This window comes from Stegodyphus dumicola, chromosome X2 (assembly GCF_044657685.1).
Source record: "Stegodyphus dumicola isolate Sdum_Otavi_A_Nest chromosome X2, ASM4465768v1".
Lineage (NCBI taxonomy): Eukaryota > Metazoa > Arthropoda > Arachnida > Araneae > Eresidae > Stegodyphus > Stegodyphus dumicola.
In genome coordinates this window covers 125,606,725-125,632,842 of record NC_140781.1, presented here as the reverse complement: position 1 = coordinate 125,632,842, position 26,118 = coordinate 125,606,725, and the positions used below count along the sequence as shown (strand labels likewise).

General features: G+C 33.3%; 1 protein-coding gene across 1 annotated transcript in view; it reads right to left on the bottom strand.

Moving 5' to 3' along the window:
- LOC118195331 (synapse-associated protein 1-like) overlaps window positions 1–26,118 on the bottom strand; it is a 60,725-nt gene that overhangs the window by 16,810 nt on the left and 17,797 nt on the right. Inside the window, exons 4-5 of the mRNA XM_035366632.2 lie at window positions 15,323–15,462; window positions 5,676–5,767 (exon numbers count right to left, since the gene is read on the bottom strand). Of these exons, the coding sequence (XP_035222523.1) occupies window positions 5,676–5,767; window positions 15,323–15,462 (232 nt within the window). The remainder of the gene's footprint in view (window positions 1–5,675; window positions 5,768–15,322; window positions 15,463–26,118) is intronic.

The window sequence follows — 26,118 nt, the reverse complement described above, 5'->3', positions numbered from 1 at the left end:
AATTCTTTTAAGTTCATCTGATTATGAAATTCCAAGCGTATGTGGAACAAATACTTCTGAAAATGGTAAATCAACTTTAAATTTCGTTCTATTTTAGTGTATCGAGAATACGGGAAAGCACGCTAGGGCTATCTGCCTAAGGGGAGGGATGCCTTCGTGGAGGACTTTCTAAGAGAAACTGGCTCGTATACATGTTACACATGGGGAAAACCACGAAAACGCCCATGCAGCCAGCCCGTTTGCGGGATTTGAACCTTGGACCGAACTACCAGTGTTCAGCGGTTTTACCGCTCGGCCACTGGTGGGCCAAAAATTTTGTTCTATATTGCAATATCAAGTAACTATTGTGTCTCTGGTGAAAATTAATACAACTAGGTTGATAAATTTATTGAACATGTTGATAATGCATCAAATTTGTTAAAACTAAATTAACTGAAAAACTAGTTTTTATTAAGCAATCTTTAATTGCAAAAGCAAAATTATTCATTGAAAGTGAAATAGAAGTAAATTCATGGAATGCACTGGAAAAGAAACTGTGAATACGTTATAGTAATTACAAATCTGAGTTCTAAATGTAATACTGAAAATGCTGCTTTATTAGTATATGTTATTAATGGTATAAATGATATTGCACAAAATATATGCATTATGGTTGCAAATCTTTAGCAGAATTTCAAGTTCAAGAAAAGCTAAAGATATTAAAAACAAATAAACAAAACTGGATAATGATAACTGTAAATTCATTATGCCTAATCCTACAATGGCTGACAATTATGAAAGTAAAGAAACTGAAGCTAAAAATACATCTACAGTTGTCACCAGAGTAAGCGTCAAAGTTACTTCTTTTTGGAAACCAGACGAAAAATATGGTTACTTCAACCAGAAACACAATTTAGAAATGCAAAAATAACTGTTGACCAAACAAAGTATGATTATGTGATAAGTTGTACCGAACCTCGCATTTTATTATAAGTATAGGATATTTTGTTTACTTCCCTACAAGATGGCAAACATCAGGCAATTAAGGACAGAATAATTTCATTATACACAGACTCATCCTGGAAATCCTGGACCCCACCTAAAGAACTATATAGCAGCCTGACAAGTAGCCACTTCCAAATAATGAAGCCTGTATAGAGTTCGAGAGTGTTTCCACTGAAGTAATATAATGGTTGATGATCTGTGCAAAAGTGGTGCTAATCTTGTGATACCTCTGTGGGTTGTGACCTGAAATGTGTCCTGTTCCTTATCAAGAGGCTATCACAGTAGCAGAGGTAAATGATACAGCATTGGATTTAAGTTCACAGTGTTTCTTCAGTTAGATTCTGATCAAGGATGGAATTTTATCTCAGTTGCAATTAAAGAATTGCAAACCTGGCATAGACAAAACCCAAACGACACCTTTACATCTGCAGTCAGAGGGCATGGTAGACAGATTTATTCAAAATATCCTTAGCAACCTCTTACTGATGGTTTCCAGAAACCAACAAGACTGGGAGAAGAAGTTACCTCTGTTCATACTCGCCTATTGCAGTGATGTTCATGAGACTAGTGGCTATTCTCTATACAGATGCATTTTGGTCATGACCTGTGTCTGTCTCTTGATCTGTTACTGGGTCACCCTCCTGATGTGCCTTCATCTCCTGAGCAGCACATTCAAGATCTCCAGGAACAGTTTGAAGTCATGCATAATTTTGCTAGACAGCAAGTTAACGTAGCCATGGAAAAGAAGAAGACCCAATACGACCTGAGAGCTACAGGACATCGATTCGAAGAAGGTGGTAAGGTGTGGTTATGGAATCCAATTCAATGGAAAGGGCTTTCTTCTAAATTACACTAACCTTGGGATGGTCCTTACACAGTAATAAACAGTTTGAATGATGTTATAGTTTGAATCCATAAATGAGCAAATTCTAAGCCTAAAGCTGTTCACTACGAGAGGCTAGCCCTTTACTATGGCCATAGTATGTAGTCCTCATAGTGTATATAATGTAAACAGTACACTATGACCCTGGTCATATTTGTATATAAATTTTTAAGTTTATTCATTTATTTATTGGCTTATCATTTGGTTTGCTTGTTTTATGTGGTTTATTGCCACTATTGTTTTAATACTGCATTGATTTTCCTTAGATGTAAGTATGGCTTGCTGTCCAAGCATTGTACTACCCAAGATGTGCAGTCCTTGAAAAAGGGCAAGGGAAGGGGGCAATGTTATGAATTTTGTACATAAATAAATTACTTTAGTGAAATTATATTTGAAATTTCAGTATTTTTTCCCTTGTATAATGTAACATAAAATGCTTGAAAGAGACAAAGCTCTTTTGTGAAAATAAGATTAGAGGGGCAAGCTCTGACAGCAGTGAGGTCACTTACTAAATTGGCAAGACATTGCCAAGCAGGCAATTGTTCTGGGACTAATTTTTGTCACCAAACTTGGCGAGAAATCAACAAATGGTTGCCAAATTTGGTGACATTTTGGTCCGGTCCCTGTATAACTCTAATGGTATAATTGAGTAACTGTAATTGTATCTGGCCCTCAAACGCCTCCCAGTAATTTTGAGAAGTACTATATATCTCAACAACTGGGGGAAAACTATATATGGTGGGAGAAAGCATCAGTTTCTCAGTTGTTAATTCAGAGCTGAATTGAGAGTAATGAGATATCTGTGAGAGCTTTGACTTTTAGATGCGCTTTGTACTGCATAGTGTTTATCAGTCTTAGCAGTTTTAAGTGTAACTATTGACTGCACTCAGTGATACCGTGGGGAGTTGAATGACTATTTTTGTGGAAAGTTTCAGAACTCTGAAGTGTTTCTTTTGGTAAAATAAATATTATCAAGCCATCATCAGTTCTATATGCATTCAATCTATTACGAACTCATACACAAGTAACAATACTGATTCTCGGACACATTTTAAGAACGTCTTTAACTGAATTGTTATTTAAAATGTCAAAACTGGTAAAATAATAATAAACTGGTAATGTAAAAACTAAAAGAAGCTACAAAAAATAAATTTTTATTTCTATTTTAACAATGTAACAGTGCACACTGAAATCTATTCATGCCATCATTTAACCCAATTTTATACTTCATCTGAAAATACATCTTAGCACGTATGCATGGAAAATGCTCATTCATTCATGCATGCTTATTCAAGCATGGAAACATTATTGCAAAACAGAAAATGCACATAAAAACATGGATTAAATGCTCAAGGATTAAATTTCTGATATCATCAGATGATATAAAAATATTTGTATATTTTCTTATTAATAATTTCTACTCTTTAAAATACATCAACAGTACAAAATACCGATGAATAATAAATAGTTCAAAATATTATTCCCTAAATTGTTACAAATGTCAGAAATAAAGCCAGATCAGAAAAAATACAATTAAAGACATCTGAATGGGTGCCATTTTATAAATAACTAATTTTTGAAAATTCTAGCTATGATTTTTACCAAATGTTTATTTTGAAATTTATAGAGCATTACATTTCTCTTTTAGAAAGAGCCAAAATTCACACGAAAACAAACTAGAGTCTCATTAAAATTATTCACTTCTCATTACTGTACTTTGAGAATAGTTGGGAGTTAAAACATAATTTTTAAAATTGTTATAAAAATTACACTAATTAAGAGCCAATATTTAGCAATTTATTTCCAAGTTTGAAGAGTTAGCTTTTATTTAACAGAAAGAAACCAATTTTGGCTCACATCATGCAGTTATTTTCCTTATAAATTTTCAAATGATCTGCAATGCTTTTACATTTGAAATACACTCATGTCCATAAATTAAGGATAATGCAAAATCAGGCAAAGGAAAAGTTAGAAGCAAAACAAATTTGACTTATTTGTAAAGTTTATTTATTAAACAAAAGGCAAAGAGCAAAAAAAGATGCTTTATGTTTGATATTATTAAAAAAATTAGCAATTTTTTCTCCCTGGAGCAAATTAAAAAAAAAAACCTATTTACAAAAAACCAATACTGCATGGTTGGTATGATTGTTAATACATTGTATGTCTCCCAGATGATGCAATACAGTCCGTACAATGCCTAGGCATGCTGAGTATCAAATTATCGATCTGATCTTGGGGGATATTACACCACTCAAAAAGCAATGCTCTCCGAAGTTCCGATAGACATGTAGGAGGAGGCTGACAGGCTGCAACTCGTCGGCCAAGTATATCCCACACGTGCTCTACTGGATTCAAGTCCGGTGAGAATGCTGGACAGTCCATACGGGTGATATCCTCCAATTGAAGGCATTCGCTTACGATGTTTGCACAGTGAGGACGGGTGTTGTCATCCATAAACACAAATTGTGCACCCATGGCGCCCCGAAACAAACGTACATGTTGTTCCAGAATGATGTTCCGATAGATTTGGCTTGTCATGGTTCCAATTTGAACATGCAGGTCAGTTCTGGAAGCCAGAATAATTCCACCCCAAACGAGCACTCCTGCACCACCGTAACGGTGTAATTCAATGATGTTTTCTTGGTGGTAACGGGTACCTCCATATGAAAGTCCTTCGAGAATCAGACTGCAAACTAAACCTGGACTTGTCGGAAAACATCACACAAGCCCAGTGTTGCGGTGTCCACAATGCATGCTCTCTACTCCAGGCTAACCGCAGGCGACAGTGAGTTGCAGTAAGTGGAACACGTCTGACACGTCTACTAGCATATAGACCAATCTGCCCTAAGCGTCTGTACACAGTCTGCCTTGAAATTGTCATACCAGTGGCTGAAGAGAGCTGACAAGACAGGTCTGAGGCTGTGCTCCACCTGTTTCTTTTGGCAGTTACTGCCAAATAACGGTCGTCATTCGGCGTTGTTACTCTGGGGCGACCTGTGCTGTAATGTCTACTCACATTACCATCATCTTGGAATCATTGCCAAAGCCAGGAGATGACACTCTGGGCAATTCCAAGTTCGTCTGACACTTCCAGTTGGGTGCGCCCACATTCCAGACGGCTGATAATTCTATCACGTAAAAAATCATCCAAATGCGTCCTTTGTGTCATAACTATTCGGTTATTGCACTGAAATGCTTATAAAGCACCTGCGAACAATTTTACTTCTTTGCCTGTATTCCTTATATATCACTTCTCTTACACTCTCGTCATTGTGACGTACCATCGATGTCATCTGGTTACTTCCTGAAATTTGCATATGATTCTTGAAGATGTGTGTAGTGATTTTACAGGTGATATATTTATTTTAGAGTTTGGTTTTCGCGTGACTCCGAATTATCCTTAATTTATGGACATGAGTGTATTTCAGTATTTCCCCTTCTTTCAACACCTCCATACATCTACTAATTTCCATTTCCACATAAAATATAATTACATTATAACTATCTACTAAGTTACTACTACATTATAACTATGTACTAGCACTTATAACAAAGTGTACACTTAGGAACAGTGTAGCAGAATAAAAGTAATATTCTGCTACACTGTTCCCAAGTGTACATTTAACCAAGTAATTAATATTTTGGCAATTTAAAAAAAGGAATTTCATATAATGAAAGAAATCTGAAAGTAATTTTATGAGCACAGAAAGGGTTTCAAAATTTTATCCCTTCTTAGTCTCTCAAAAATTTTAAAAAAAAATCATGATACAAAATGAAACAACAAATAAACATGGAGTTCATATCTTACTTTTAAGATGAGACATTTTACTCAATCTTGATGACTGTTTCACTAGAGATACACGATAAAAATAATTCCGCCAAAAGTTTTCTTCATTGATTCTTAAGAAAAGCAGAAAGAAACATTAATTAAAATCATAAGTCAAATTAGAAATGATTATTTACCTTACAAAATCAAAAATACATGTCACTGAGATTCAGCATTAATTTAGCATTGCTGTAGCATGGGCAGAGGCAGGTTCAAAGCAAAATGATATCTAAAGTAGAAAACCTTGGGATTAAACCATTCTCTTTATTAGTGCAATTAATTGTTTATAATTATGATATTGAAAATCACTGTGAAACTGCTTGCCACTCAATAGGCTTTTCCTTGCTAAATACAACACAGAAGGCAATTTTTCTGAGTATTAATTTCTGCCCTCCTTTCCAATTCTTAAATTTCTAAGTAATAAATCATAAAACAAATAAATAAAATTAAGTAAACACCTGTTAATTTGAAGTGAACACAACAGAATTGTGTATCACACTAGAACTAAAATATATCTAACTAGTACACTGAATTCTGAGAACATGAAAATCTGCAAGGGCAGTTACTCATGTAAACTTCAAAAATTTACATATATGCAATTGCAAATCTGCAAGCATTTCTCTCTCAGATTTTAATACCAAATATTAAAAGGCAAATCTTTCTCTTAAAATACAGGCAACATGCACAGACATGCAGGGTGGCCATAAAAAAAACTTTGCTGATATATGAACCTCTAGCAGCCTATCTGCTCAACTAATAGAAATGAAATTGTTGTTCAGAGGCCAATATTTAGAGTAAAGAAGCCATCGATTTAGGACAACACACTTTATTTACACGAATAATGAATAAAAAGATCACACAGGAAATCATATTGAGCATCACATAGCAAGTAACATATCAGCATCTCCATACGCTCGAAGCTCGAATGACGGATGTGTCGGTAGAAGAGACAGCTGCGCCATCATAATTTATACGCATGCGCATAAGAAAAAACGTTCGCTCGCCTCTACCCAACACACCCCTCCTGCGAGCAACTTTTTTTCAATACAAAAATGAAATACAAACAATATATAACACATTACATTAAGAAATTAAGGAAATTACTTTCAATGTATACATTAATTTTTCTTCACTGACACTCTTAGTAAGAAAATCTGCAATCATATTATCAGTTTGTGAATATTCGAACTTAATAACATTGTCCTTTGTTAAGTCCTTCATAAAATGGAAACGTAAGTTCATGTGTCTGGATTTCATTGAAGATCTTGCACAGTTGATCCACTGGATGGCAGCTTGACTGTTTGTATTCAAGACCACTGCACCATTCAAAAATTGTTTACATTTTAATTCTGATAATAAATTTACAGTCCAAATAATATCCTTACAAATTTCAGAAATAGAAAATAATTCTGCTTCACAAGTAGACAGACTAACACTTCTCTGCTTACGACATTTCCAAGAAATCAATGAATCACCTAGTAATATAGTACCACCAGAAAATGACTTACCATTTTCTGCATTTCCCCAGCTAGCATCAGCATATGCATTTAAAACTCCAAAATCATTGCTATAGAAAAGTTTTTTTATTTTTTGTACCTTTTAAATACCTTAATACCCTTTTAGCCAAAAGATAATGCCTTTTTTCTGGTACATGATTAAATTGTGACAAATAAGTTGTTACAAATGATATATCAGGACGCGTTCTATTCGCTAAATATAAAAGTTCCCCAATTAATTCCTGATACAAAATTGCTTCAATTTTTTCATTTGTACATGAAAAACCTTTATCTGCCCCTTTAACGATTGGCGTTTCCACTGCTTTACAATTTTCCAGATTGTGTTTAGTCAATAAAGATTCAATATATTCTGTTTGAGACAAACATATACCATTTTCAAGTTTTTCTATTTGCATTCCTAAAAATTTTGAATTAGTATTTTCATGTAACTCAAATACATTTTTTATTTTAGAAACAATATTTTCAAGCATTTCTTTATTATTACAGAATACAGCTAAATCATCAACATACAAACACACTATAAAAATGTTTTTGGTATCATTATAAATGAATATACAATTATCAGATGCTAACTGTACCAGCCCAAGTTTTTCTAATTCATTTCTTATTTTTATATACTAATTTCTACCGGATTGAGGCAACCCATAAATACTTTTCTTCAATTTACATACTTTACCTTCTCCAATCAGTTTTTCATAACCAGGTGGAGGAGTCATATACACATCTTCGTTTAAGTCACTGGACAAGTACGCTGTTTTTACATCATAAAATTTAACAGTCAAGTTTAATTTAGCTGAAAGTGCAAGCAATAATCTAAAACATTCAATGTTAACTACTGGTGAATATGATTCAGTATAATCCTTATTTTTTATTTGATTAAACCCAGCCGCTACTAATCACGCTTTATATTTTACTTCCCCAGAGTCTCCTTCCTTCAAAGTATACACCCACTTACTTTTTACTAATTTTGTTTCTTCAGGCCTCTCTACTATTTCCCACACTTCGTGTTTTTGTAATGAATCTATTTCATTTTCCATTGCGGATTTCCAGTCATACCAATTAGCACTTTGTTTTGCTTCTGAAAAATCATTCAGAACATTTCTGATTATACTTGACGCTAGTTGTTTTGATTTGAGCCTCTCGGATCGTCTTAATGGTATTTCATTTCCATATTTATTACTTTTTTCATAGCTATCAGATGTTTGGACTTCATTCCCCCTGTCATCACTCCCGCTACAACGGCTTATGTCGGCAATTTTGAAATTCGATGAGTCATCATATTCGCTTGCTCGAGTATTTTCCGTAACAACCAATTCGAGGTGTGGTTTTTGATCTAGTACTTCGTTTCCCTTTCCTTTTAATTCTTCAATATCCCAAGTTTCTAAGGCTTTATTTTTCCCCATATAATTACTACCCTTTAAAGATTCGTTAAATTTAACTGATCGTTCTTCAATTATTTTGTTACTTGCTATATCATAAATACGATATCCTTTTCTTTCTCTAGCATATCCTAACATTATCCCTCTTTTCCCTGGTATGTCCAATTTGTTTTGCATCACTTTCGGAATGTGAAAGTATGCCACACATCCAAACCTTTTTAGATAGTTTAATTTGGGTTTTTTACCAGTCCAAATTTCGAAAGGAATTTTTTCTTTTCCTTTCCGGGGTGTTAAATTTGATACTTGAGTACTAAAATTAATTGCTTCTGCCCAGAATTTTACCGGAAGCTCACTCTCATGTTGTAATGTCCCAGCTCTTTCTAAAATAACTCTGCCCGTTCATCTTTCCCATTACTCTCACTGTTATATGGAATTGTTTTTTCATGAAAAATACCTGAATTAGCAAGATAATTATCTAATTGTTGATTTACAAATTCTAAACCATTGTCTGTTCTCAAACGTTTAATTCTTTTACCAGTTAAATTTTCATACTTAGCTTTAAATTTACAAAATGCGTCAAACACTTCACTTTTACTTTTAAGAAAATAAGTAAAATACATTCCAGAAAAATCATCCACTAAGATCATAAAGTATTTAGACCCACCAATTGATTCAGTTTGAACAGGGCCACATAGATCCGAATGAATTAATTCTAAAATTTCTGAACTCTGATTAATGTCAATATTTGGGTGACTTTTTCTAGTTATTTTACTTATGTCACAGGTTTCACACTTAAAATCATTTACATCATTAATATCAATGTATTCTTTCATTTTAAGCATGTATTTTGGATTTAAATGGCACAATCTACTATGCCAAAGTTCATAATTATTACCAGTACAATCATTAGCAATGCAAGATTCAGAATTATAATATGGTTCTAAATTAACTTCAAGCCTACCGTTATTCTTAAATGCTTTAAAAAGTAATTCATTACACCTACTAAAAACTAATACAGAATTATTCCTTGATTCAATTTTACATCCTTTATCCATTAAGGCAGTGAGTGACAATAAGTTATTTCTTAAATCAGGAATATAACTAACATTACTAATAGTTAAATTAATAAAACTAGAATTCTTTGTATTTATAGCTTTTGCTGTAACAGTACCAATACCTTCTGAATATATTTTTGAGTGTTTACCTGCCTGGTAAATTTCCCTCACCTCTGGTGTAATATTCTGAAACCAAAAGAAGTCTTTTGCCATGTGTGCGGTTGGACCACTATCCAGGCAACCAAATTTTATCACATTCATCAATTTTTTCACGCGTAAGTTGAAGAGCAAAATCACTTTCTCTTTCATCAGAACGAGATGAAACGTTCACACTCGTAGGTTGCAACTTCTTTCTGTCCTTGTTACCTTTGGATAACTCACATTTTGAATTCTTGTTTCTGTAATAGCAGTCCTTCGCGATGTGACCAGGTCGTCGACAAATGTAACAATTTCTTGGCTTATAGTTTTTATTCCTTCTTGATATGAACGCCTCTGCGTTGTTTCCATCAGGTCGTTTCCCATTCGTTGAATTGTGAACGGATTCTTCCTCACGGAGTATTTTGAGTACTTCGTCAATTGTTTTTTCACGCTGAGTTTTTACAATTTCCCTAATTCGAGAAAATTTTCCACGAAGTCCACGGACTGTGTAAAACACCAGTTCCCGAGGAGATACATCTAGTCCTAGCGATTGGCACTTAGTTGCTATTCCTCTCGCTCTTGCGATATAATCATTAGCTGACTCATGTAACTTCATTTCTAAATTTTTTAACTCATTACCAGCATCTATTTTTCGATCTTCGTCTTGTCCCGTAAATGTTGACTTTATTTTTTCCCAAAGAATTTTTGCATTCTCTTCTGTGGAGAACTGAAGCGCCTGTTGATCCGATAGTGAAAGTTTTATATATGCAACGGCGTCAGCGTTTTTCTCATTCCACAATTTTCATCTTTCTCGTCTAAATTTTCTGGTTTTACTGTTGAAATTACCGAGTCAAGTCTTTTCAGTGATAAGGCAGCTTTAATTTTCAATGACCAAATAAAATAGTTCTCTCCAGTTAATTCGGGAACGTTCCACTTCTCCATTCTTAGCTTCCACTAAGACAGTTTCGGTTTCGACTTGGTCTCTCATATCCAATTCTTCTTGACAAAACCACGGAGCTGCTACCACTTGTTGTTCAGAGGCCAATATTTAGAATAAAGAAGCCATCGATTTAGGACAACACACTTTATTTACACGAATAATGAATAAAAAGATCACACAGGAAATCATATTGAGCATCACACAGCAAGTAACATATCAGCATCTCCATACGCTCGAAGCTCAAATGACGGATGTGTCGGTAGAAGAGACAGCTGCGCCATCATAATTTATACGCATGCGCATAAGAAAAAACGTTCGCTCGCCTCTACCCAACAGAAATTTCAAATACTGTTATTTGAGGGTATGCACTCACAATTGTGATGATTTAAAACAACAGAGCTCTCATGGTTATGGTTACAGCAAAAAATTTTTGAAAGGCAACACTCAGTTTTTTCTCCCTTGCATAAATTGTTCAGTACACTGAAAAACTATAAATGGCACTGGAACAATAGGTATATGATGAAAATTGCTTGCTTCAGACATTTGCAAAGCACCAACAACAATGCAAGAGAGAGAGAAAAAAAAAAAAAACTTTCATTGGAATTACAAGTTTCAAAGAGTACAGCGTTTCAAGACACAGTCATCTACTGACCTCACTCCGCAAGATTTCTGGTTCTGGGATTATATGAAATGTAAGGTGTACACATCAAATCCACGAGAGTTGTCTGAATTGAAAGATACTATAAAACATGAAGTTATACAGATTGGTCTTGTGATGTTGCATTCATCACTATTATGAACAATTTCCCAAGTGCAATGCATTATTACCTGCAAAGGTGGGCATGTCCAAAACTTGTAATTCCAATAAGTTTTTTCCATCTCTCCTCTCTTGTGTTGTCATTGGTCCATTACAACGCTCTTCTTGTAAAAGTTTTAGGCTGGCAATTTTCCTAACATATGTATCTTTCCAATGCCATTTATAGTTTTTCAATGCACTGATCAATTTACACAGGAAGAAAGTGGATGTTGCCAATCAAAAATTTTGAAATTTGTTCACTGTAACTGTAACTACAAGAGCTCTATTGTTTAAAACCATCACAACCTCAAGTGCATAGCTTGAAATAACAATATCTGAAATTTCATTTCAATTGGTTGAGCATATAGACCACTAAGGATTCATCTGTCAGGGAAGTTTTTTGTGACAACCCTGTACTTATGAATAACATTTCCAATAATATCCAGCTTTCACCGATATACAACATTTAATTAATAAAAAAATAATTTTTACTTTATTAACATACCTAAGATACATGGGATTCATATGGTATAACTACATTTACTCATTAACAAGTATATTCATAAAATTATAATAGACTAAATTCTGCTTTTATATGGCATTAACAATTTATAAATTGATAAAGGTCTAAGAAGAAAATGCCATTTAGCAAAAATTCTCATATATACTACACTACTGACCATTACCACTGCTGCACCATGAAGGAAGTAACAAAAGCATATTACAATGGAAAGATGCTATAATCAAATTTTCAGGTAATTTTGAGGTATAGAATATCCAGAAATCAGTACTCCAATTATTTTGTTGGGTAAAAAAATCAGCTGCTATATGGCTACGCATGGAGTTATATTGACTTTAGGTGACAGTTACAGGCATTGCAGCCTATGCATCCTCAGTTCTGTGCCAGAGTTCATCTGTTATGCAGGCAGGCTGCTATGTGTTATGTCAGTTTCTCTGAAACCATTGACTAGATGGTTTCAGAAAGTGAGAAATAGGAGGAAGGAGCTCGCTGAGGCAGAAGTCAAACACTTGATATACTAAGAACAGGATATCATGGACAACATGCTGTCTCACATTGTCCTATTGACAGGTAGAGTGAGGGATGCCTTGAAGATATCACACAAAGATGGGCATTAATACAACAGAGGCTCAGCAATATAACAGTTTCTGGTCCAAATACTGAATATGGTGACTGGAAGTGAAGAGGATATGTACCCAGGGGCAACTCCCATCATTAATCCATATGCTAGGCCAGTATGAAGATGGAAAAATTTTAACTTCCAACCTTTTCTCCTCTACAAATGAGTATGGTCTATCAAGATACTACAAGCAAAAGTATCATTCATTATAAAGGACAATTTCATGCCAGTGAAGCACCTACGTGCATTATTGAACACACAATTACAGGTTCTGATTTCTGTTCTGCAGCATAAAAGAAAACAAACAATAGTTGCCCTTTTTGACAATCTATTGCAGAGCAGATATTGTCACACCATACATGCAAACATTTGGTGCTGTGCAGCATACCAGATTTCCAGACCCAGAGCACATGATTTGACTGTATGATCTCTAAAACAGATGCAGACAAGATGATTGTCATTTCAAGCACTAAATTGATCCCACATAGCACTGTTTGGAATTTCTGAACCCATTAAATGCAAATTCTTGCAACAGTAATCAGATCTCAAATAATGTAAGCAGCAGTTTCACAGTATGATAATTCACAGGCCCAGTAGAGTCCATTTTCCTGTGATCTATTTCTGAAGTGTATTGGTATGAGATCCTTATTCCTACACGATGCATAATACAACTTCTAATTAAAGACAGGAAAGAATAAATGCAGTTTTTGAATAAAAAATCAGCATTTCAATCTAGCTTTTGATACTACCGTGAGATGTCATTATGTGCCTATAAAATATAACACATATCTTGAAATGCTAATTATTGCTTATCACAGCATGTTCTACCCCTCATGCAAACTTCAGATTTGTTGACTGTTTCTTTTAAAGTACAATAATTTTGATGGCCAGCAATGTATTTTCTAAGAGTGCAAATTCAAGGCATAAAGTCATACAAATTTCAATCGAAGTGGATGAACTGACAACTGCTAAAAATGAACACGTGCAAGTTAACCACAAATATCACTTCATCAATATTGATAAAAGATGCCATCTTCTAATTAGCGAAATAGACATAAGTGCAGCACTGGCTGCAACCACCTAGATTTCTACCTCATCAAACTCACATGGTGGCAGGTGCATGAAAAGACGCAATTATTTTTGCAATGTTAAATGAAATCAGCAGTTTTATGGCTCCTGTGTGATCTGAAATTTCTCTGGTAAGATATATTTTCTAGTTTGGCATTGGTCTTTACTTTTTGTATTTATTTTGAACTTAATAAAATAGTCATTCTTTTCATTAAGCTTTATTCATTTTTAATGTTGCAACCATCGAGTTAAGACTTCTTGCTAATATTTTTAGTTGGTGGTAAGCAATGTTCCATTAACAGAAAAGTACTTTTTTGTTTGCCTACTTGTATCTAAATGAGATTTAAATAGTGTAATTATGCCTAGTTTCCACAAGGAATATAAATTATAAAGGAAATATCTATTTTGTAAACTGAAGTTTATGTTTGGTGTTAAGTGACATCCATTAATGATAAAAGTTTCTTAAATCTAATCCCCACTTCTGAAACAGAATCTAACAGAGAATTTGGTAATATGACACATTCTATTAAAGGCCTAGGAACAACATACTATTAGTACTACAGTCAAAAGTCTTTAATCCAGACGTCCATAATCCGGACCTCAAAGCCACAAACCTTCTGCTCATGCGTCAATGCATAATGCGTTAACGCATGCGCATAATACCTTTACGCATGCATATATGCATCTACACATGCGCGTTAAATGTATAACGGACGGTATAAGCTAAGCTAAAATTATCTAATTATCTATTTCAGTTAATGTTGCAGATTGCGTTGTTCCTTAATCTTCTAATTGAATCTGGCTTATTATTTTTTGCAGACTGTTAGAGCAATTTTATAAAAGCAAGCTAGAACTTTTGATTATGTCAAAAAGAATTTCCGATTCTGGAGCTACCAAAGGATCCACAAAGCAAAAGCATGTTTCGATATCCATCAAACAAAATGTGGAATTGCTGCAAAAAATGGATAAAGGCATATCCTTTGATTCTCTAACCATTCCAAAATATGTTTATCAATTTCACACTGCTCTGCGGAGGGGGGGGACGACGCAGCGCGCAATGAACTGGAAGTTGATCTGTCAGCACTATCCTTATCTTCAGGGCAGATGTTTTTATTTTATTCACCTTATAATTCCTTACTAAATGTAGTATTTCATCTCAATGTACTCCATCTTTGATATGATTTAAATCAAATTTCTCGTCATTATAAATATCACGAATACACATCAAATAGTTTTCTGGTTGCAATTTTCTAATTTCGACTATGCGTAATGTATGCTTTATGCATGCACGCGTTGAAAGAAATGTTTAATAAAGTAAACAAATAAATATTAAGTTTTTTTTTTTTGTAAATTTTGATACCCTTTAGATCATAATTGCTCTTTATTTCATAAATAACAGTTTCATATTTTTAATTTTATAATTTCTGCATGCCATCTTACCAGATTTAAACTGATGATCTATAATCAGGAAACGAGTCCGGATTAAAGACTTTTGACTGCATTTACTAGAACAGATGGAAATCATATAAATGCAATGGAAAAATAATTGTTCATTTAGTTTACTGTTTTAGGCTGCGTAAAATTCAAATTCACTTACAACTTGGGAACAATTTCGAATCGCATTTTCTCTAAGGCAGGATCCTCTTTTAACATCCTTTTTGCCACTGGATACATATCTTCAAATTTGAAATCAAACATAACACCAGTAGGTGGATTCCTAAGGAAATTTCTTCTATCCTATGAAAGGAATAAGAAGGAGAAAAATTTATGTAATTAATTGTTATAATATTTACACATTATTATGAAGGATGCCATCCTACAGATATTTGTTACAGATAAACAGATTATTAATTATAACAGATGTCATATTATGCTTATAAGTAGTTTTAGAATCCTAATGGGTTTAAATTCAGACAAACAAAATGACTAGATGGGAGTTTTCAAAGGTCTCCCCATTCAATATTGTTACACTCTTGTTCATGGGAACAGCTTACTCTCAGAACATCATCATTGTAGAAAAAAGTACTTATGGAATTAAAGATGACACAAGCGCAATAGATAGATTACAAGATTCCACTGAGAGATACATATTAAAATTCATTTAGTGGTATTCTAACATTGGAAACAAATGCATTATTTTCTTCAATACATATATATAATAATGGATCAACATACTTTTATTAAAACATATTTTTCTTAGGTTAGGTGACAGTAACTAGTAAAAACTTAAAAGTTAAAATTTTTAAATAGATCAATCCAAATTTTAATATTTTTTTTGTCTTTTGGATTATTTATTTATTTGCTTCTTTTCCTCCGATTCCCTAGCCCAGAATTATGCGAAATCCAAATTCATTAAACTGTTTAATTAACAGATGCACCTTCTAGCTGCACCACATGTGGCACTCAGTTTGCATTTATTAGCCTCTAGGCAGAAATTAGTATATGTGCTGGAAAATTTCATTATTTCCCATTAAGTATTAAAAATTCATCTTCATATTTTCATATATGTTGGATAATTAATAGGATAAATTATGATCAAATTCATAATTTGGGAATTACTTTTTCCGGCATGGCATAAGCAACAAAATTAATTTCCGAAACAGACATAGCAAAAGCAAATTGCTACTCTAGACACAGAATTAAAGTCCGATTATTCAGAACTATCCATACTTTGAGTACTGCTAGCCTATCTTCTTACTTTAAAAATGCCATATCTAATAAGCAAAACAATGATACAGCATTACATTAGTGTTTTATTACAGGTGTAGGGAAACTTCATGCCAGTAAAAGCTGCATGTTGGAATTCGGGAGAGTTCGAGAATGGCAACTAGATGTTCCAAAAGCCACAGTTTCTATTTACATCATTTTAAAGGTAGTGAAACAGATTTCAAATGTAAAGAAACTTCTGTTTCTAAACAATCATTCAATGACAGTTAGCTTTCAGCGTATGATGAAACATCGAAGATAATGCAAAGTTTTGTGTTGTCTTTGTTTTCTCTAATTGCAGCTTGATGTGGTACAAAAGTTTTGCAGAAATTAAATAACTACAGTTCTTCCGTGATAACTTCTTGTAAATGTTTATCTATGACAGATTTGTCATGCTCAAGAAACTTTGGGTTTTACGGCAGTCTTCCCTTTAAGTGTGGCACACATGCAGCTGGTCTTTGCCTTCTTGAGACAGTATCTTCCTTTGACAACTGCTGCCAATATACATGCATGGTGGATATATATCCCTGTTAAGTTTTTCTGCAATATGATGAAGAAATTCCACCTTCTAATAGTTCTATTTCATGGTCTCATTCAAATTCAGTTAAGCTGCTGACACTCTCTTCATTTACTTAAAAGACATTCCTGGCTCAAATATCATTCACAACATCCAATCCGCAAGACATGAAATTTACACCATAATGCGATTTGCATGTTCATTTATTATTCACTTAGCATGTCTTCAGCAGACGTCATCTTTCAGCAGTGCAAATATGGCTTCCAAACTTTGTTTATTTAGCAGAACTTCTTGGTGCTGGGATTTCATTTCCATAATTTCAAACAGGGCAAAAGTTTTGAATGGGTGATAAAATTTTTAAAGAAATGTGCGTGTGTGCATATATATGTGTGTGCTGTCTGCAAATATATATATATGCTGTCTACAAAGTCATTGTGCAATTTTATATATATTAAATATAGATCAAGAAGATGCGTTAGATAATTGTTCGGATATTAATAAAGCATGCAAGTCCAAATTAAAACACTTAACTGAAAGTCATATTTCTAATAGAACTGATAATCCTATAGAGGAAACAGATGTTGTTGAATTAAAGGAAGAGGAGTCTCAGGAAGAAAAATGTGATGTTAAACATAGAAAAGGAAAACTGAAAAACGTAGAGGAAGGGAAGAATTCCATTCCTAAAGGAAGAAGAAAAAATCCACCTAAGAAAGTTCAGGAAATCAAAGAGAGTAATAGAAAAATTAATGATTCCAAAAAACCCGCTTCAGGACGAAAACGTTCTAGAAAAAGAAAGAATTCAGAATCTGAGAAACTAGTTGAATAGAATGCTGATGAAACAGAAATATCAATAGTAAGAAAGATTAAACAGCAAGAGAAACTTGAAGCTAAAGAACTGGATACTGGTATATCTGAATATCTTAAAGGAACACAAGCCAAAAGAAAATCTACTAACACCGAAATGCATGTTATTTTAAAAGATGACCAACCTATTCCTTTGAGACCCAGACGTTTACCAATTATAGGTAAAGAACAACTAAAGCAGGAAAAAACTATTTTACAAATGGGTTTGGATGCTCCTGAACAACAAGTCAGATCTTTGAAAAGAAAAGTTTCTGTATCAGAACAGACTATAGAAATGCTACTGAAGCAACTATCAGAAGCAAAGAATGAAGTGGAAGCTGCAAAATTTCAGATTAGTATCAAAGATAAAATGCTGTCTGAGAAAGAAAAAGAAGTTCAACATGTTAAACTGAAAATACAAGAAAAGCTACCTTTTGAAAAAGGATCGCATGAGAAAAATTATGGAGAAGAGATTATTTGTGAAACAAGCAGAATTGAAAAGAAAAATATATATCACTGATGAAAAATTTCGCCAGTTGCATGAAATTCTTAATGCTGATGATTGGGAACATTATGGAAACTTATGGGATGCTGCTGCTGTTCCAACACCGTCAACTTACAAATCAACTAAACCTAAGACAAGGTTATATAAAAGGTGTAAATCTTCCCTTGAAGAACCTTCTGTCCGCAAAACAAGATTTCCTAAAGAATTATCAGCTGTTAATTTTATATCTGGAGTAAGCAAACAGAATGCTTCTAATTTTCAAGCACAAGATGTATAGAATAATACTGACTATGAAGTTTTAATCTGGAGTGATACAACTGATAACCAAACTGTGATTTTCACATATAATAATGACTTTTATTTCAGTTAATCTTATTTTTAAGATGAAATGAAGTTTTCGAAAATGTTAAAGATTGAAGATACTTTTCAATTTAGATGAAATTTCTGAAAAATAGAAGGGACTGTTGATGATGTTATTGTTGCAAAGATGAAGGACAATTAAGATGTTTCCTTTCAATTTTGCCCTTAGCACACAATCTTCCCCTCTCCTTTCGTATTTTTTTTTCAGGTTTCGGCTTATTCTTGATGATGGTTCTTTTACCGAAGACAACGATGATGTAAGATGACTAATGATGTATGATGTCAAGAGTAGAAGAATGTCGTCGAGGTCAGCGCATAGCAGGAAGGCCGAATGTGGGATTTTAAATCCATAGCTTAATATTTCTCCTTGCGCGCTGTTTAATTTTTAGCTATTGACTGCACGAGTGAAATTGACAGAACTCTCGCCACTTTGTTTTATTAGAGGAGATGTAAGATGATATAGATCTTGTATTAATAGATAAACGGTGTTATAGATGCTGTATTAATAGATGAACGATCTTATAGATGTATTAATGTTTCATTAAATGTGTTTTGTTTGAATATGAATTGCGATTTCGAGACTAAAGAACCCACATATATATATATAAAGACATTCAGTTTTTAATTCAGTCTTTTTACCAAAGTTTTATAATTACACTTATGCCTTCAATTCTATGGGCACATTGTTTACAGGTAAAATTTTGATTTGAATTTTTACCTAAAGTGTCTTATTATTTTACTTATGTTTTCAATTCTTTGCATACAGTTCTCTTTATTTAAAGGTAAGAACTTCTAATTAAAAATACATTGTTTTTTCCTTGCTTTAGGGAGAGGTCAGAATTTTTGGGTGAACTATTATAATTAAAATACATTGAAATGGTTCATTAGCTAATTCAGAATACAAAAAAGCAAGGATTTTTGTGGAAAACAGACTTCAATTGATTTCAGTGTTCCTCCTTGTGATGAAGCGGCATCGAAGTTGACTGAATTCCTCTGCTCTTTTTTTTTAATTTCGTTGATTTTTTTTATTTGGGGTATTGCTTGTTTAAAGTGTTTTGGTTTTAACATTTTTTAAATTCTTTTTTGCATTTATAGGATTATTTGAAATTTATTACTTATGAATTCTAATTTTTGGTCTTCGTGAAAAATTAGTTCTAAATTTCTTTATGTCTTTACAGAAAAATTTTCAGCAGCTTAATGCACGAAAATACTATACATGATTATATTATGTTATTAAAAAAACTGTTTCGTAATTACATATATATATGTATGCACACACATTTCTTTGAAATTTTATATATATGAACCCTATTATAATGAATTAACTTTTCAGAGGTACAAATTTTTTGCCTTTTTAATGTTATTTTACACTGCTATAAAAAACCTCCAAATGTATGAAAGTTGGATATAATGGGACACTTTGGACACATTTAATTGAAACTTTTTTAGAATATCTGAAAGTTTTAACAAAACACTTAAGAACCAATAAAATCATCCATATTTATGATTTTAGGATCTACATTCCATCTGCAAAGGAAATCATCTTTACGTTTATTTTCAGCCCCCACTTTTCTCTGTGTTCTGAACAAAGGCTATGGGAGTTGACAGGTGTCACATCCAACTCAAGGAGAACAAAGACACAATAAGCATATCTTAGGATACCATGATACGTCTGTCAGGTTTGAACCAAAGAACGTTTATGGATTCTTGAATTTTATTTAAATTCTCTGACTGAGCTTTCAGACAAAGCTTTATTTAAATTTGATGCTAGGATGGAATATTTTGAAGTTTTTGCTATCCAGAGAGAAGGAAGGGGTGAATAGATTCTCATGAGCCCTTTTGATCTTTATCAGTTTACTAATTCAGAAGTCAAACAACAAAAATCAGCATTATATTCACAAAAATTTTCACAGGACTAGTTTCGATGGTTTTACCAAACCATCATCTTCAGCTGCAAAACCGCAAATGAACAAGATAGGAAATAATGATTAGATAAGATAAGAAAGCCTGGACAAGAATAAGCAAGTGGCGCCATTTGTTGGCGAAACCAGAACTAAAACATAATTTCTCTAAAAGCCGAAGGCAAATTTGGATTGGAATTAGGATCGTTAACTAGAGCAGAAAGATTTTTATGAATGTGAAATGCCTCTAGAAAATCCAGTTCTCCAATGGAAGATGTTTTTTGAATAATTTTGGCAGCAGAAAAATTGAAAGTGTGATTTTCGGACCAACAATGTTGAGCAACAGAAGACTTCTGTGTTTCCTTTTTTCTAACATATGCCTCATGTTCTTTGACGCGAAATTTTAAGGCTCTCTTAGTTTGACCAATGTAAATTAAACCACACTGGCAAGGAATCCTATAAATACCCCAGGAATTCATATCCGGAATGGGGTCCTTGAGTATAGAAGTTGGAATTTTATTGATGGGAGAATAAACAACCCGAAAGTTAAATTTCTGCAAAATATGTGCAACTTTATAGCTAATTGATGGAAAGAAGGGAATGACAACAGAATTTTTATAATCTCCTAAAATAAGAGTGTGGCTTTTAGTGTGTTGAGATGACAATTTTTTAACTGCTTGATTAATAATGTTGGGTGAAAAGCCCCTGTCAATAGCTATTGCTTTTAAATAATTTAGTTCTTCATCAAGGGCTAGTTTGGAGGAGCAAACTTGAAGAGCACGGAAAACATAGGAATAAAATGAAGCTAACTTTTGTTTAGTCGGATGACATGATTTAAAGTGTGGTGGAAGGCAAACCGATGAAGGTTTACGGTAAACTGTAGTACTGAAGTTGGATGTGTTACGTGTGACCAGAATGTCGAGAAACGGAAGAGAATTGCAAGTCTCAGGTTCAAAAGTGAACTGAATAGCAGGATCAATAGAATTCATTGTTGAAAGAACTTTATTTCAATCATCTTTATTACTTTCAAACAGGGTAAAAGTATCGTCTACGTAGCGGAACCATGCCGGGAAGTTTAAAGTTTCAAACAATTTTGATTCATAATAATGCATGTAGATATCAGCCAGGATGGGACTGAGGGGGCTTCCCATGGCTAATCCCTCAGTTTGCTTGTAATATTTATTTTGGAAAACAAAATGTGTTTGTTTCAAACAGAGTTGAGTGAGAGAAATTAGCTCATCAATTTCGATGCAAGAGAAATGAAATTCGCGAAGTCTGGTTTCTAGACATCTTAATGCACCCTCCACTGGGACATTGGTGAATAATGATTTTACATCAAAAGAAACCATGAGTAAATTACTAGGAGAAATGTTTTTAACCTTTTTTACAAACTCTATTGAATTTTTTATGGTGTAAATGTTATTGTCTAATAGAGTGGAAAATCTAGAAACTAAATATTTAGCTAATGGATACGAGGCAGTACCTAAATTTGATACAATAGGGCGGAAAGGAATACCACTTTTATGAATTTTGGGAAGAGCATATAATCTGGCACAATTCGCAACAGATGGGATAAGCGAATGATTTAAGTTGCTTGAAATGATTTGCGAAGATTTGATCGCAGTTTTTATTTTGGATAAGTCCGAAGGTGAAGGATCTTTAGGGATCGGATTATATGGTCCTTCGTTTAAGAGTTTAGTGACACCATCGATGTAAGTGTTCTTATCCATGACGACTATCTGGCCACCTTTGTCGGCCTTTGAAATGATAATAATGTTTCACCCAACATTATTAATCAAGCAGTTAAAAAATTGTCATCTCAACACACTAAAATCCACACTCTTATTTTAGGAGATTATAAAAATTCTGTTGTCATTCCCTTCTTTCCATCAATTAGCTATAAAGTTGCACATATTTTGCAGAAATTTAACTTTCGGGTTGTTTATTCTCCCATCAATAAAATTCCAACTTCTATACTCAAGGACCCCATTCCGGATATGAATTCCTGGGGTATTTATAGGATTCCTTGCCAGTGTGGTTTAATTTACATTGGTCAAACTAAGAGAGCCTTAAAATTTCGCGTCAAAGAACATGAGGCATATGTTAGAAAAAAGGAAACACAGAAGTCTTCTGTTGCTCAACATTGTTGGTCCGAAAATCACACTTTCAATTTTTCTGCTGCCAAAATTATTCAAAAAACATCTTCCATTGGAGAACTGGATTTTCTAGAGGCATTTCACATTCATAAAAATCTTTCTGTTCTAGTTAACGATCCTAATTCCAATCCAAATTTGCCTTCGGCTTTTAGAGAAATTATGTTTTAGTTCTGGTTTCGCCAACAGATGGCGCCACTTGCTTATTCTTGTCCAGGCTTTCTTATCTTATCTAATCATTATTTCCTATCTTGTTCATTTGCGGTTTTGCAGCTGAAGGTAAAACCATCGAAACTAGTCCTGTGAAAATTTTGTGAATATAACGCTGATTTTTGTTGTTTGACTTCTGAATTAGTATTTATTCGGCGTGTTATTGTGTCTTACTTTATCAGTTTGTTTTGTTTGAGTATGCTCTCCATGTTCTGCCCTCCAAAGGAGGCTTTGCATTCTTTAAATCTTTTGCAAGACATGAGGTATTCTCTATAAAGGCTACTGAATCTTATTTGTACGGATATGACAATGAAATTATTTTCCTTTTCATCTTTTCCAAAAGAGCAAAACTCTCACATATCTTTGACCAAATTCCTGCATCAAAAATTCATTTGCATAGCAAGCTATAAGTTAAATAATTTTGCACTGAAGATAAGATAATCATTCAAAAAATACAAAATGGTTGAAGCCAAACAGATATCTGCTGGGAATGCAGTTTAACCAAATCTACAGTTGGTATTATATAGTAAAATGCAGACTCAATAATTTCTGTTCATGGAAAAAATTAGGATATAAGGATAAAGTTTAGAAAGGCTGAGCATGTATGTTGATCAAGCATTGCTAAAATGGTTAGCCATTCTAAAATGCTGTCATCTGCTGTTATCTGGACAAATGCTTCAGACAAAGGCTTTTTCAGATGCAGAAACTGACATTTTCATGCTCAGATGATTGGATGAATAGATTTAAGAAACAAAACATTTCTTCAAGAAAAGTCATCAGAGAATTACACTGCTAGAAAAGTCTTGGCAAAATCAACCACCAGAAACTGTTATCCATATGCTGGTCTACCAAAGGTTATTAATGAAAAAGACAAAATGAGGATTTCTGTATTCCTAAATGGCTAGAAAGAAATGGCATTTCAGTAATTTCAGAATGGGTTATGGAGTTTTTCAGTTATCTAGGGGTAATGCTGCATGTGAAGATCCAAGTGATGAAGATATTACAAAAGAAACTGCAATAAATGCCGACATCAACAGCACTGATGCTGATAAAAATACTGAGGAAATGCAAAGCACAGAAAGTGAACTTCCTTCTACAGCGAATGCCAACACCATGATGCACGTCATTAATAAGTTTTTATTCATACAGAATGTAGAATTGAAAGAAATCTTTTCAATTTTTGAACAAATGAATGAATAAAATATTTCTGCGATCTGCATTGAAATTAGCAGAAAATTGTACATTATTCTGCACTCAGAAGTTAAGTAAAAGTTAATTTTTTTGATAAAATAATTATTCATAATTATAAATTTGTAATTTGAGGGAGGGATCAGAAGCATGATATTTATACTAATTTATTGTGTAAATTTATTAATTTATATACTGAAACTGGAATAGAATAACCAACAAATTTAATAGCAGAACCTAATAACTGTAATGAAATTTCAATATGATTTTTTAAAATTGCATTTATTATTCACTTTTGATAGATGTGACAATATTAATCAGTGGTGTTTTGCCCTTTGTGTGCACATGACTCAGCATTCAATTTTTACTTTTGTGAGATAATGCATTTTTCTCATATGATTGACTACAGTGAACCACCAGTTACAGCAAACCAAACTTCCAGTCCCTTGAAGTTCATTATAGCAGGAGTAAACTGCATACACATACATATACTGATACATAGCAACATACATATTTTTACAATTTCTTCCACTTATCATTCAAACAATTTTATAAGTCTGCCTTTATATTCTATTTGTTTCAGTTAAAAATTATCAAAATATTTTGACACAAAATTAAACACATTATACTGTCAAATGAAATATTATTATGTATTAATACTGGCATGCAGAAGCCATTATAGTACTAGAGTCAAAAGTCGTCAATTCGGACACCCATAATCCGGAATGATCTATAATCCGGACCACAAAGACACAAACATTCTGCGCATGCGTCATGCATGTAAGATCTTTACGGCTGCGAATATGTGTGTGCGCAAGCGCATAATACGTTTACGCATGCACATTTAATGTATAACAGATGGTATAAACTAAGCTAAAATTATCTAATTCAGTTAATGTTGCAGATTGCGTTGTTCCTTAATCTTCGAATTGGATTTGGCTTATTATTTTTTGCAGACTGTTAGAGCAATTTTATAAAAGTAAGCTTGAACTTTCGATTATGTCAAATAGAATTTCCAATATATATTTACTAATATGTAAAGGATCTACAAAGCGAAAGTATGTTTCGAGGTCCATTAAACAAAAAGTAGAATTGCTGCAAAAATGGATAAAGGCATATCCTTTGTTTCTCTAACCATTCCGAAATCTGTTTATCAATTTCACGCTGCTCTGCTGCAGGGGGGGGGATGCTGTGGCGGGCAATGAATTGGAAGTTGATCTGTCAGCACTATCCTTATCTTCAGGGCAGAAGTTTTCATTTTATTTGACTTATAATTCCTTACTAAATGTAGTATTTCATCTCGATGTATTCTTTCTTTGATATGATTTAAATCAAATTCCTTGTCATTATAATTTGCTTCCGATAGTGAAAAAAGTGACACAGAGGTTATTGAAAACGAAAAAATTTCGATTGACGAATTAGTCGGTATTGTCGACACAGCAATTATAGGACTTGAACAGCGGAACTTTGTAACTGAAGAAGAAATTATGTCTGTTTATAGAATTAAAGAGAAAGTATTATCACATAAAATAAAGCAACTTAAACAACTTATATTGAAAGAAATGTTTGATAAAGTAAACAAATAAATATTAAGCTTTTTTTTTTTTTTTTTGTAAATTTTGATACCCTTTAGATCATAATTGTTCTTTATTTCATTAATTATGGTTTCATATTTTTAATTTTATAATTTCTGCATGCCATCTTACCAGATTTAAACTGATGATCTATAATCCGGAATCGCCGAAGTCCCGACGAGTCCAGATTAACGACTTTTGACTGTATTAATGTTAGTATTCTCATGACTATATACACATTATTCATAAAGAATCTATATTATACACAGATCCAACTCATAAGTTATATTATGTGTAATGATACAAAATAATTATCAAATAAGAGAGATAATTACATCTTCTGATCTCCTGAGAGAAACAATAAAACTGATTAAAAAGAACTTTACCTTTATAAAATGGTAATACTGCATGTTCCCAAAACAAAATTTAGACTTTA